This window comes from Cynoglossus semilaevis, chromosome 9 (genome assembly GCF_000523025.1).
Source record: "Cynoglossus semilaevis isolate Cse_v1.0 chromosome 9, Cse_v1.0, whole genome shotgun sequence".
NCBI classification, from domain to species: domain Eukaryota; kingdom Metazoa; phylum Chordata; class Actinopteri; order Pleuronectiformes; family Cynoglossidae; genus Cynoglossus; species Cynoglossus semilaevis.
In genome coordinates, this window is record NC_024315.1 from 6,878,268 (window position 1) to 6,888,069 (window position 9,802).

Below are 9,802 nucleotides of genomic sequence, written 5' to 3' on the forward strand. Positions count from 1 at the left end.
AGCTGCAGAAACAAGGGATGGATGGATGGTAAGGAGACAGTGTCAGGGTGCAGGAGAGGACAGAGGTCAGAGGAGGTGTTAGGAATATGGACAGAATTATCTAAAAAAAAAGAAGAAGAAGATCAATGCTAACAGCTAATGGCTGCTGCTGTGGTAAATGTGAATCTGGCTGTTAGGTTTAAGCTTCTGTCCCAAGAGGAAGGAGAATACTTCAATGTTCCTGTGCAGCCAGAAGGAGAAGACGGCAACGAGGAGCTACGACAAAAGTTTGAGGTTAGAGCGGCTACGACAGACTCAGAATCAAAAGAATGTCAATGTCAACAATGAAAAAACCCTCGTTCCTCAGGAAGGAACTGACGTGCTGTCTTGATCGTGTTTGGACATTTTCACTGCCAAGTAGTATCTGGAGGTACAGTTGTTATCTTCTCTCCTCAGAGAGCACGAGTTGGACCAGGGAAGCCCACAGATTCTTCTTCCTCCTCCTCTGTGTACAAGTACGACAGCAACGGCAATCAGGACCGCGTCAAGCTCTCGGACTTCAACTTCGTCATGGTTCTGGGAAAAGGCAGCTTTGGCAAGGTGATGCCTGTTCCTCAGCGTGCCAAAAAAAACAACCTGCAGGTGTTTGGAAAAATATTTTCACACCTTCTGCTCATTTCCAAAGGTCATGCTTGCAGAGAGGAAGGGCACGGACGAGTTGTACGCCATCAAAATCCTGAAGAAGGACGTGGTGATCCAGGACGACGACGTGGAGTGCACCATGGTGGAGAAACGAGTGTTGGCTCTGTCTGGAAAACCTCCCTTCCTCACGCAGCTGCACTCCTGTTTCCAAACAATGGTTAGAGTTCAATGCTTGGCACCAGGCGAGATACACACGCACGCACGTGGAAACGGTCCTCACCTCTTCCTCTCTGTGTTCCAGGACCGATTATATTTTGTGATGGAGTATATAAACGGAGGGGACCTGATGTACCAGATCCAACAGGTCGGCAAGTTCAAGGAACCTCATGCTGTGTGAGTACACACCACGAAAAGAGTTGAACAGAAAGATTACAACTCCTCCAATGATTTTAATAGGAATAATAACAATTAAAAAAATAATAATAATACAATAATAATGTCATCATTTAGATTAGTCACAAATAAAAACGTGTTAAACACAGAACTATAGCTGCTGTTATCTGTCTTTCTGTTGCAACAATGTTATAGAAAAAATATTAAGGAATGTTGATTTGTCTGGATTGATGATGATTAATCCACAGCTACCAAACGATGAATCTGATTATAATTTAAAAATGGATTGACAGCCCTATTGAAAATAGAATAATAATAAAAATAAAAATAATAGTAATATTACCAATAAAATAATAATAATAATGCATCTCGTAATTCTGTGTCTCAGGTTCTATGCTGCGGAGATCGCCATCGGACTCTTTTTCCTTCACTCCAAAGGCATCGTGTACAGGGATCTGAAGCTGGACAACGTCATGCTGGACTCTGAGGGCCATATAAAGATAGCAGACTTTGGCATGTGCAAAGAGAACATGCTGGACGGCGTGACCACCAAGACCTTCTGTGGAACACCAGACTACATCGCTCCAGAAGTACGTTCTCCAAACTCTGAAGTTGAAAAAAAAAAGTTTCTTTAACCTTACCCTGACCTTGACCTGTGTCTTTAGATCATAGCCTACCAGCCTTATGGGAAGTCTGTGGATTGGTGGGCCTTTGGAGTTCTCCTGTATGAGATGCTGGCTGGACAGGTGGGTAAAATGGTCGTCTTTATAAGGAGACCCCAGCTTTAGACGGAGTTAAATGACTAAACTAACTGGATTTGTCCTTGAAGGGAACTAATACTTGTACATGTCCACTGTACGCAGCCGCCGTTTGATGGAGAAGACGAAGACGAGCTGTTCCAGTCCATCATGGAGCATCACGTCTCTTACCCTAAATCCATGTCCAAAGAAGCTGTTGCCATCTGCAAGGGGGTGAGGGTTCACACGTTTAATTTTTTTTTTGCTTTCTTTTCAACCAAATGCTGCCTTTCTTTCTGTCATCCTTCCTCCTTCTTCCTCTTTCTCAAAAAAAAAATGAAAGTGAAACTACTGGTTGTGTTCAAGTGGCGGGGCGCAGCACACCGCTGTAGTGTGGGCTGCTGCATTTACACCACAGAATGAGTTCAACATGAGATCAGGGCAAAAGGAACAAAAATCTTTATATTTTGATTTTTTTTTTTTATATATATAAACATGGGCAGCCAAGATCGTAACCAAATTTGAATTTCAATGAATCACCCGACTCTACCACTAAACTGGATAAATCACACCGCATGTTGTTGTTCACCTGCTGCTAATGGACTATAATTGTTGTTTATGCAGAAATGCAGTCTGTAACCACTTCCTGTGTTAATGAACGGTGAACAGCCTGATCCCTCGCTGCAAGGATTTTCTGTGTTATGTATTCAGCTGCTTTCCTCCTGTAATGCGTAATAACTCTGGCTTCTGACCAAAACAAACACCACAATCGCCTCTGCTAATCAAGATTAATACGTCGCTCTAACGACGTAATGACTCATGGGAACAAAGAACAAGTTTACAAGGAGGAAACAAAACTCATTTTCATTTTCATTTATCGGTTGAGTAAAACTTTCTCCTTCGAATTTCAAATCAGGAAGTCAAAATAAATATGGATCCAAGCAATGTTTAGAAATATATATAAATATATATATAAATACAAATATTTTAAAATTCATGATTAATCATGATTTATCGCGATTAGTTGTAAAAATGTTAAGTAATGTCATCAGGTTAATGTTCATCAAGTAAATAATAACGCAATTAACCCGTACTTACAACAGCCTAACAGTGACTTTCTGTTGGGTTTTTTTCAGCTGATGACCAAACACCCAGGCAAACGTCTGGGCTGCGGTCCAGAGGGGGAGCGAGACATCAAGGAGCACGCCTTCTTCCGTTACATAGACTGGGAAAAACTGGAGAATAAGGAGGTCCAGCCCCCGTTTAAACCTAAGGCTGTGAGTATCCTACACACTCGTCACAAACACAGACTAAAGATGTTGACGTGGTTCAGATTAAGGAAGGAGACAAAGATAGTTTGAGGAACTCTGAAGGTAAGTTGTACGACAGTTAGCTCGCTCATCCCCCGAACCCAACCATCGCCTGCCATTGGGCACTACTCTGACAAATGCAAATTGAGATTTGTCCGCGTAGTCACCAATGATGAAGCTGAGATATCACTGGCTCACACGCGGACCAATGGAAATCCACAGTTCCGACTGTGACCGATTTGATTGGTTGATGCCATGTTTTAGTTGTCTTTCTCTTTTTCTCTTTGATGTTGTCTGTCGGACGTCCGTTTTTCTCCACATCCTTCACCAAAACTCACTGCATCCCCCATGTCCCTCTCCCCATCTCTGTCTCACTCTCTCCTCTCCATGGCAGTGTGGGCGTGAAGCTGAGAACTTTGATCGCTTTTTCACACGCCACCCCCCAGAGCTGACCCCCCCAGATCAGGAGCTTATAGCCAACCTGGACCAGGAAGAGTTCCAAGGCTTCTCATATGTTAACCCTGAGTACCCTCACACAGCCCACTGACATTGCCACATATCACCCAGCTGCACTAGTACCCCCCCCCCCCCCCCCCCAAACCTTCACATATGAACATATAAAAAAAGAACACAATGTTCCAAAACAGTGTTGTCTGTTGTCCAGACTGCGATCAGCAGTACATTTGGAAGTTGTTTGGCATTTTCATGAAACACTCGGTTGCTTTCTTTCATCTAATTCAGTGTCAGTGACTCTTTAGCTTAGTTTGACTCAAGAATTCCGAGGACAGAAATCCCATATCACCTCCAAATCCCAGAACTGTTAAAAGGACGAGAATGAGGAATTTTAAAATTTGACAAATTCCATTTCCATCTCCAACATTTTCCTGATGGGTTCATAGTCCAACCACAGGAGTGGTTGATGATGAGGTTATCACATTTCATGTAGGAGTAAGTAGTCCTTGGATAAAGCACAACATTGACACCTTGGTCGCCCAGTTGGAGACTTTGAAGGTCCGTGATGTCATACAAAGGCCTTTTGTGAAAATGTAATTAAATATGACGCGTGATGTCATACAACTTTTGTGAAAATGTAATTAAATATGACGTCACGGTTTATAGTAAAAAAACAAAAAAGGTTACGGAAATATTACCTAACGTTATAACTCTGTATTTATGAAATATATATTTAGTTCTATTTATTGATCATTCCCCATAGACATTGATCCGCACCAGTTTTCCTGTTAATAAATGGCCTCATTATTTCAGTTATTATTGCAGTTCTCGCCTCAGTCCACCAGGGAAAGAAAGCAACAACGCTACAAAAAAATGCCAAACTTTTCCTACGATGGGACGGAAACAGACTGATGCTTAAGTGTCCATCCACATTAAGGGGAAATGATCACAGTTGCACCTGTCACATGTCTTTGCTCTGGTTTTAAATGGTCATGTGACCCCCGTGCCCTCACATCCGCTCTGGCTGTGACTCTGCGCTCAGTGCAGAAATGTTGCTCGCTTCTGAATGCTGCCTGTAGGGTTCATGGCCGACCTCGCGGCTGACCTGAACCTGACCCGTCTCTGTGTCACCCTCCCCTGTAAGTGCATATCAACTAAGGCGGCGGTCACAAGTGTACTATTACCACGTACTGGTTCAGTGTAAGTAACAACTGATCTGTTTCTTTGCTATGATTGTTTGAGAATCTAATAATTTCTCCGATGTTGAATTTACTCCTGTCTTTTTGGACCAAATATGTTTTATTTCCAGTCAGTGTTGTTGTTATAAAAAATATTATTGAAATTCATACGAGCAGAGGTCAAAAGGCTCTCTGAACGTCCTTTGCAAGATTTTCTTTTTTTTTTTTTTTTGACTGAAATGTTCACGTTACACTGTGTTTCATTTTAGAGATTTGCATATCTTTACATGTGCAAACCACCAATGATGAAAGCACTCCTTTGACTAAGCACAGAGTATTGTGAAGCCGTGGTTTCTCTAGTGGATCGGCCAAAAGTGCCAAAAATAGTATTCAGTAACAAAAGGCTGTGAACAGTCACTGTCCTCAACAATTGTGACCAAGGCAGCCCTTTAGTGCCATTTTGCAATACATGTACGACTATGACAGTATGCATATTAGCTTCTTTGTCCTCCGACAAAGGTAGAGTTTCACTGGTAAAGTCCTCCTCCTCAGCCTGTGGGAAATGACGGGCATTTCATCAACGTCAGGTTACATTTTCTTTTTTTGTAATTGTGTACTGATGCAAAGTAGTAATGATGGTGTCAAATCTTGTTAATAGAGCTTGTATCACAACGACAGCATGGTGAAATCAAAAGTTTGTTTCTGTTATAAAAAAAAAAGTTAAACGTGAATACTTTTTATGATTGGAGAATGAGAGGTTTAATAAGAAAAAATTGAAAAAAAAATGTATATCTGCATATTAGAGAGAGTTATATACAGAAGAGTTATTTGGGTAAGTTGCCCTGACAGATAGCAATGCCTCTGTGGTTTGTGTTATTGTCCTGTATGACTGGAAACAGATAATATACTCACTGGTGCCTACCAGACTACTGCTGTGTCCGACTTGTTACTGCTGCTGCTGCTTTTACCATCAGTTCAACAAACTGAGATGTCTGATATTTACTTTTTGCCTGCGTTGTCCAAACATTCAATTTCCAATTCTGATATTAAGCGATGTCGATATAGGCAGCTGTTTGTGTTGACGCAGTGGTTCTCAATTAGTTTCTGTCATGTCTTTACTATGAGAACCTGATAACGTATATTTTTTATTTGTACAAACCACTGTATGAGGTGCTGCCACCTAGTGACTGGAGGCTTCTTATCATTCAAGCATTACAGCAGTGGTCCACTTATGTCCAGTGTGCGATATTCCTCCCCCCAGGACTTTTTGAGAAGTACTGGGTTAAAGGCAGTACTACAACAAGCTTTCTTATAAAGGCATCGTGTTTACTCATCCTTAAATGATCAGAATACACATAGGACATCCATTAAGCCTTTAGTTAAAGCCTTAAATTCTTGACTTCACATTTTTATCTTGTGCACCCTCTAGTGGCATCTGGCGTACCCTCAGGGTAGCACGCACCACACTTTGGGTAAAACTGAAGAAAGAAATTGTTAGATAGTGACTTTGGTATTTTCTTATTTCCCGAGTTATATATCAAAACAAAAAAAAAACAAAAAATCAGTGGGATTTAAAATTAAGCCTTTTTACGAGTCCGCGGACCTGATGTAGAGAGATGAGAACTTATTAAAAAATAAATCACTGGGATTTACTCTGGATCAGCCAACATGTCTGATTTGATGGGAAAAAGCCATAAAACAAACCAAACTTCTGTAACGTTGACATAAAAAATTAAGCCTTTTTACGAGTCCTCGGACCTGATGTAGAGAGATGAGAACTTTTTGCAGCTTCTTCTCATTCCAACTGGAAGCCCTAAGATGAAACAAACGGAGGAGGTAGGAGACGTAAACTGTCTGTGATGTGTGTGTGTGTGTGTGTGTGTGTGTGTGTGATCTGTTCGTCTTGCCTGAGGCTCACTGCTTGACTCTCCTTCGTAATCCTCTCCTGGTTCTGGTTCCTTCTGCAACTGCTGTGTTTATTCCTTGTCTCTGTACCAAAATTCGTCCTTTCACTTGTTGAGAACAAAAAACTTTGTCTTGGATTTTCTCTACATCTGTGTGTGGCTTGGGTTGTCAGGAGGGTGTGTTTGTTTTCGTCAACTTCAGTCTTGTTTGGAACACATTGTGTATGGGCATAATGTGGTGTCGGCATTTATAGGTAATCAGACGTGTGGACTGGACTGGGTCTGGACTTATTGGACTGGTTTACTTTTGTCGCTAATGCCACTAAAAGTCCTGAATTAAAGTTTAATAAAAATAACTGTCCGCTTCTAAATTCAATGATTCAGTGCATAAAATATATACATATATATGCATAATAATAATTAGTAATAGTTTTAGTGTGGCTCCATTGTTTTTAATTGTATTGGAAATACAAAGCAATTTTTAATGGATCTTTTTGCAGATAATAATATTGGAAAGTAATTTTTAATGGATCTTTTTGCAGATAAAAATAAATAAATAAATATAAATTAATGTCTAATTTGTTAGTAATTGACTATTTCTGTACAGTTCTTAAACCAATCATGTAAATAAATAAATAAAAATTAATGTCTAATTTGTTAGTAATTTCTGTACAGTTCTTAAACCAATCATGTTCAACAGAATATTTTTCAACTCTAAATTTTTCAACTCAAAAAACAAAATGCCATTTAGATCAAGAGAGATACCACATGAAATTTAATCTGCTACAAAACTAGTTGAAACTAGTTGTGATTTTTCTTTTTTTAAATCCAGACAAATACCGACTGCAGGTCCTTGAACACTAACTTTTGTTCCATCTCTGCCTTTTGCTTCGCATAAACACTCCACCTTCCTCACCTCCTCCTCCTCTACTCTTCATCATTGTGCTTTATGCCTAATTGTCAACCTGATTTTCTTCCTTAAACACTGTTTTTACTTTTATTTCTATTTCTTATCCCCACTTTTTTTTTATCTCTCGCAGAAATCCCGCTCCGATGTCGGCAACTTCGACAAGGAGTTCACAAAGATGGCCGTCGAGCTAACGCCCACGGACAAGCTCTTCATCATGAACTTGGACCAAAATGAGTTTGATGGTTTCTCCTACACCAACCCTGAATTTGTTATACAAGTCTGAGGAGCTGTGGTTTCTGAGACATTTCTCCGACCTGTCGAGTCCAGTTCCATTTCACCGAAGAGTCGTCCACTGTTCGCCTTTAAACTCCATCCCCGCCATCGTCTCGACTGGGCCGAACCATCAAACCACTCACACAGTTCTATTGATGATGGTGCTTCTGGTCAAAGCTGGACTAATGCTACCACCAGATCATAACGTTTCTGAAGCTACAGATGGTTTGAGTACCGAGCAGGTCCATACGACAAAAAGTCAGATGTAAAAAGGCTGTGTAACAGTGTGTGTGTGTGTGTGTGCTGTATTGATCAGCAACAGTGAGTTTGTTTAAATCTAAATTTCCTTCTCTACAGTCTGTCAAAGCTGCATCACGTACTTTTCATGATCAATATTTCATGAATAATCCCACACACACACGACTCTGGATTGAAAACTAGATTAAATTAGAATCTCCTGAATCCACCGTTGTTCACGACGTTTAGCACCGCTCACCCGGGTTTATACATGATAATTAGACTAAAAGAACAGAGTGTACACTGATCTAGTTCACTTGACTCCTAAAATGCCGGCTGCTGATCGATCGGTGGGATCGGGGCAGTGGCAGCCGCACGTGCAGAGAGATTGAATTATCCCGGCCTGCATGTGCTCAGACCACAGTCAATGATCAGTTTCATTAAATGATTTTCTCCATTTTAATGCCTGAATAAAGTTAGCTCTAAAGTTAGCAACAAAATATAGAGACTGTCTAAGAACATGTTTTCATTCATTCATTTTTTTATTTTTTGTATTTCCCAAATGCTTTTTCCACTTCTCAACATATTAACTTCAATCTGGAGGTTAAAAACCCCACTAATAATATACCATTGTGATTTTATAAATTATTTCGAGGATTTCAGTTGTCTTTTCCCTCTTTGTGCTAATGTAGGACTTTTGTTGATTTTGCGGTGCTCCATTAATTTGACTTAGCTCAGCTTAATCATCCCAAACGAGTGAATTTGACTTCTGTTTGATTTGACTTCTTTGTGAGCATCAAATTTATTTTTCTCATGTCTTAAATCCTTGTCCTTTAATGTAATAAAATAAACCCTTAAATATGAAGTTCAATTCAAAGGTTCAGTATAATTTTCGACTAAATACCCTTGAGCTTTTCTATCATAATTCTGCATTTATATGCAAAATATATCAACATATGTATAAGACTATATACATTTAGAAATGCTGTGTTTAGAGGTTCTTGGGTTTGTTGTTGTTCCATTATGAAGGAAGTCCTGCACTGTAGGCGACCCCTCTGACCCTCAGTGTGCTCACACTCGTCTGTCAGACTTCCTTTCATTCCATTCATTTGCACTTTTTCAGGTGTGGGTTGATGATGCTCCGACCCAGAGACGTGTTTGGAATCAAAACAGACTCATGTTGTTGTTGTTGTTTTGGTTTTTTTACGTACGGGGCAAAAATGTTTACGACCTTATGTCCAATTTTAGTCCTGACCTTAGTCTTAAGCATGTCTTGTCTTCCAAACTTATGCAAAAGGTTAAAAAAAAAAATCTCAAATGTCTGCTTTGTAGCAATATCTGAACTGCCTGTCTTTGACTTTTCATGATTTTCCTTTTTCTTTTTTCAATGACACTGTTTATTCATGGGATCAGTGCTGTGTACAGTAGGCCGTTACAGTCGTTGTGGTGCAGCTCCTCTATGCATGCCATATATGTTGGTATTTTCCCAGAACGTACGTTCTGACTTTGTGAAGAAGGAAATCCCTCGTCCCTCGTCTTGAAGTAGCGATGCAAGTTCTTTAAAAGTATATTAATGCTTAGATCAGGTTAACCGGACTCCACTTCAGCTTACGCTGTGTTTGCTGTCTCTGATACATGTGTAAACTGCGGAAAGTCTGCTTTACAAAGTCTGTAAAACTAACCTATGAAATAGATATAACAACTCAGTATGTCTCGTGTTTTAGGTTGATGTGTAAACAGGAACAGGATCTAGAAACTAGAAGTGGTTTCCATCTTTTCTAACGCT

General features: G+C 40.1%; 2 protein-coding genes and 1 long non-coding RNA gene across 3 annotated transcripts in view; 2 read left to right on the forward strand and 1 right to left on the reverse strand.

The window, feature by feature from the left end:
* The window catches only part of LOC103383625 (protein kinase C beta type-like), a 22,064-nt gene extending 18,407 nt beyond the window's left edge, over positions 1-3,657 (forward strand). Inside the window, 10 exon segments of the mRNA XM_008316826.3 lie at positions 3-28; positions 177-273; positions 436-579; positions 665-838; positions 923-1,014; positions 1,403-1,604; positions 1,680-1,760; positions 1,878-1,985; positions 2,888-3,028; positions 3,456-3,657. Coding sequence (XP_008315048.1) covers positions 3-28; positions 177-273; positions 436-579; positions 665-838; positions 923-1,014; positions 1,403-1,604; positions 1,680-1,760; positions 1,878-1,985; positions 2,888-3,028; positions 3,456-3,608 — 1,218 coding nt within the window. The 3' untranslated portion in view covers positions 3,609-3,657.
* A 1,470-nt stretch (positions 3,658-5,127) lies between these two features.
* On the reverse strand, positions 5,128-7,099 carry LOC112487455 (uncharacterized). Its single transcript, XR_003050551.1, has 2 exons — positions 6,451-7,099; positions 5,128-6,295 (listed from the first exon to the last, which is right to left on the reverse strand). It is a non-coding gene; the product is annotated as an uncharacterized LOC112487455 (long non-coding RNA).
* Positions 7,100-7,681: 582 nt separating this feature from the next.
* Positions 7,682-9,802, forward strand: part of LOC103383630 (voltage-dependent calcium channel gamma-3 subunit-like) — a 6,172-nt gene continuing 4,051 nt past the window's right edge. The window contains exons 1-2 of the mRNA XM_025058468.1: positions 7,682-7,783; positions 9,741-9,748. Of these exons, the coding sequence (XP_024914236.1) occupies positions 7,682-7,783; positions 9,741-9,748 (110 nt within the window). The remainder of the gene's footprint in view (positions 7,784-9,740; positions 9,749-9,802) is intronic.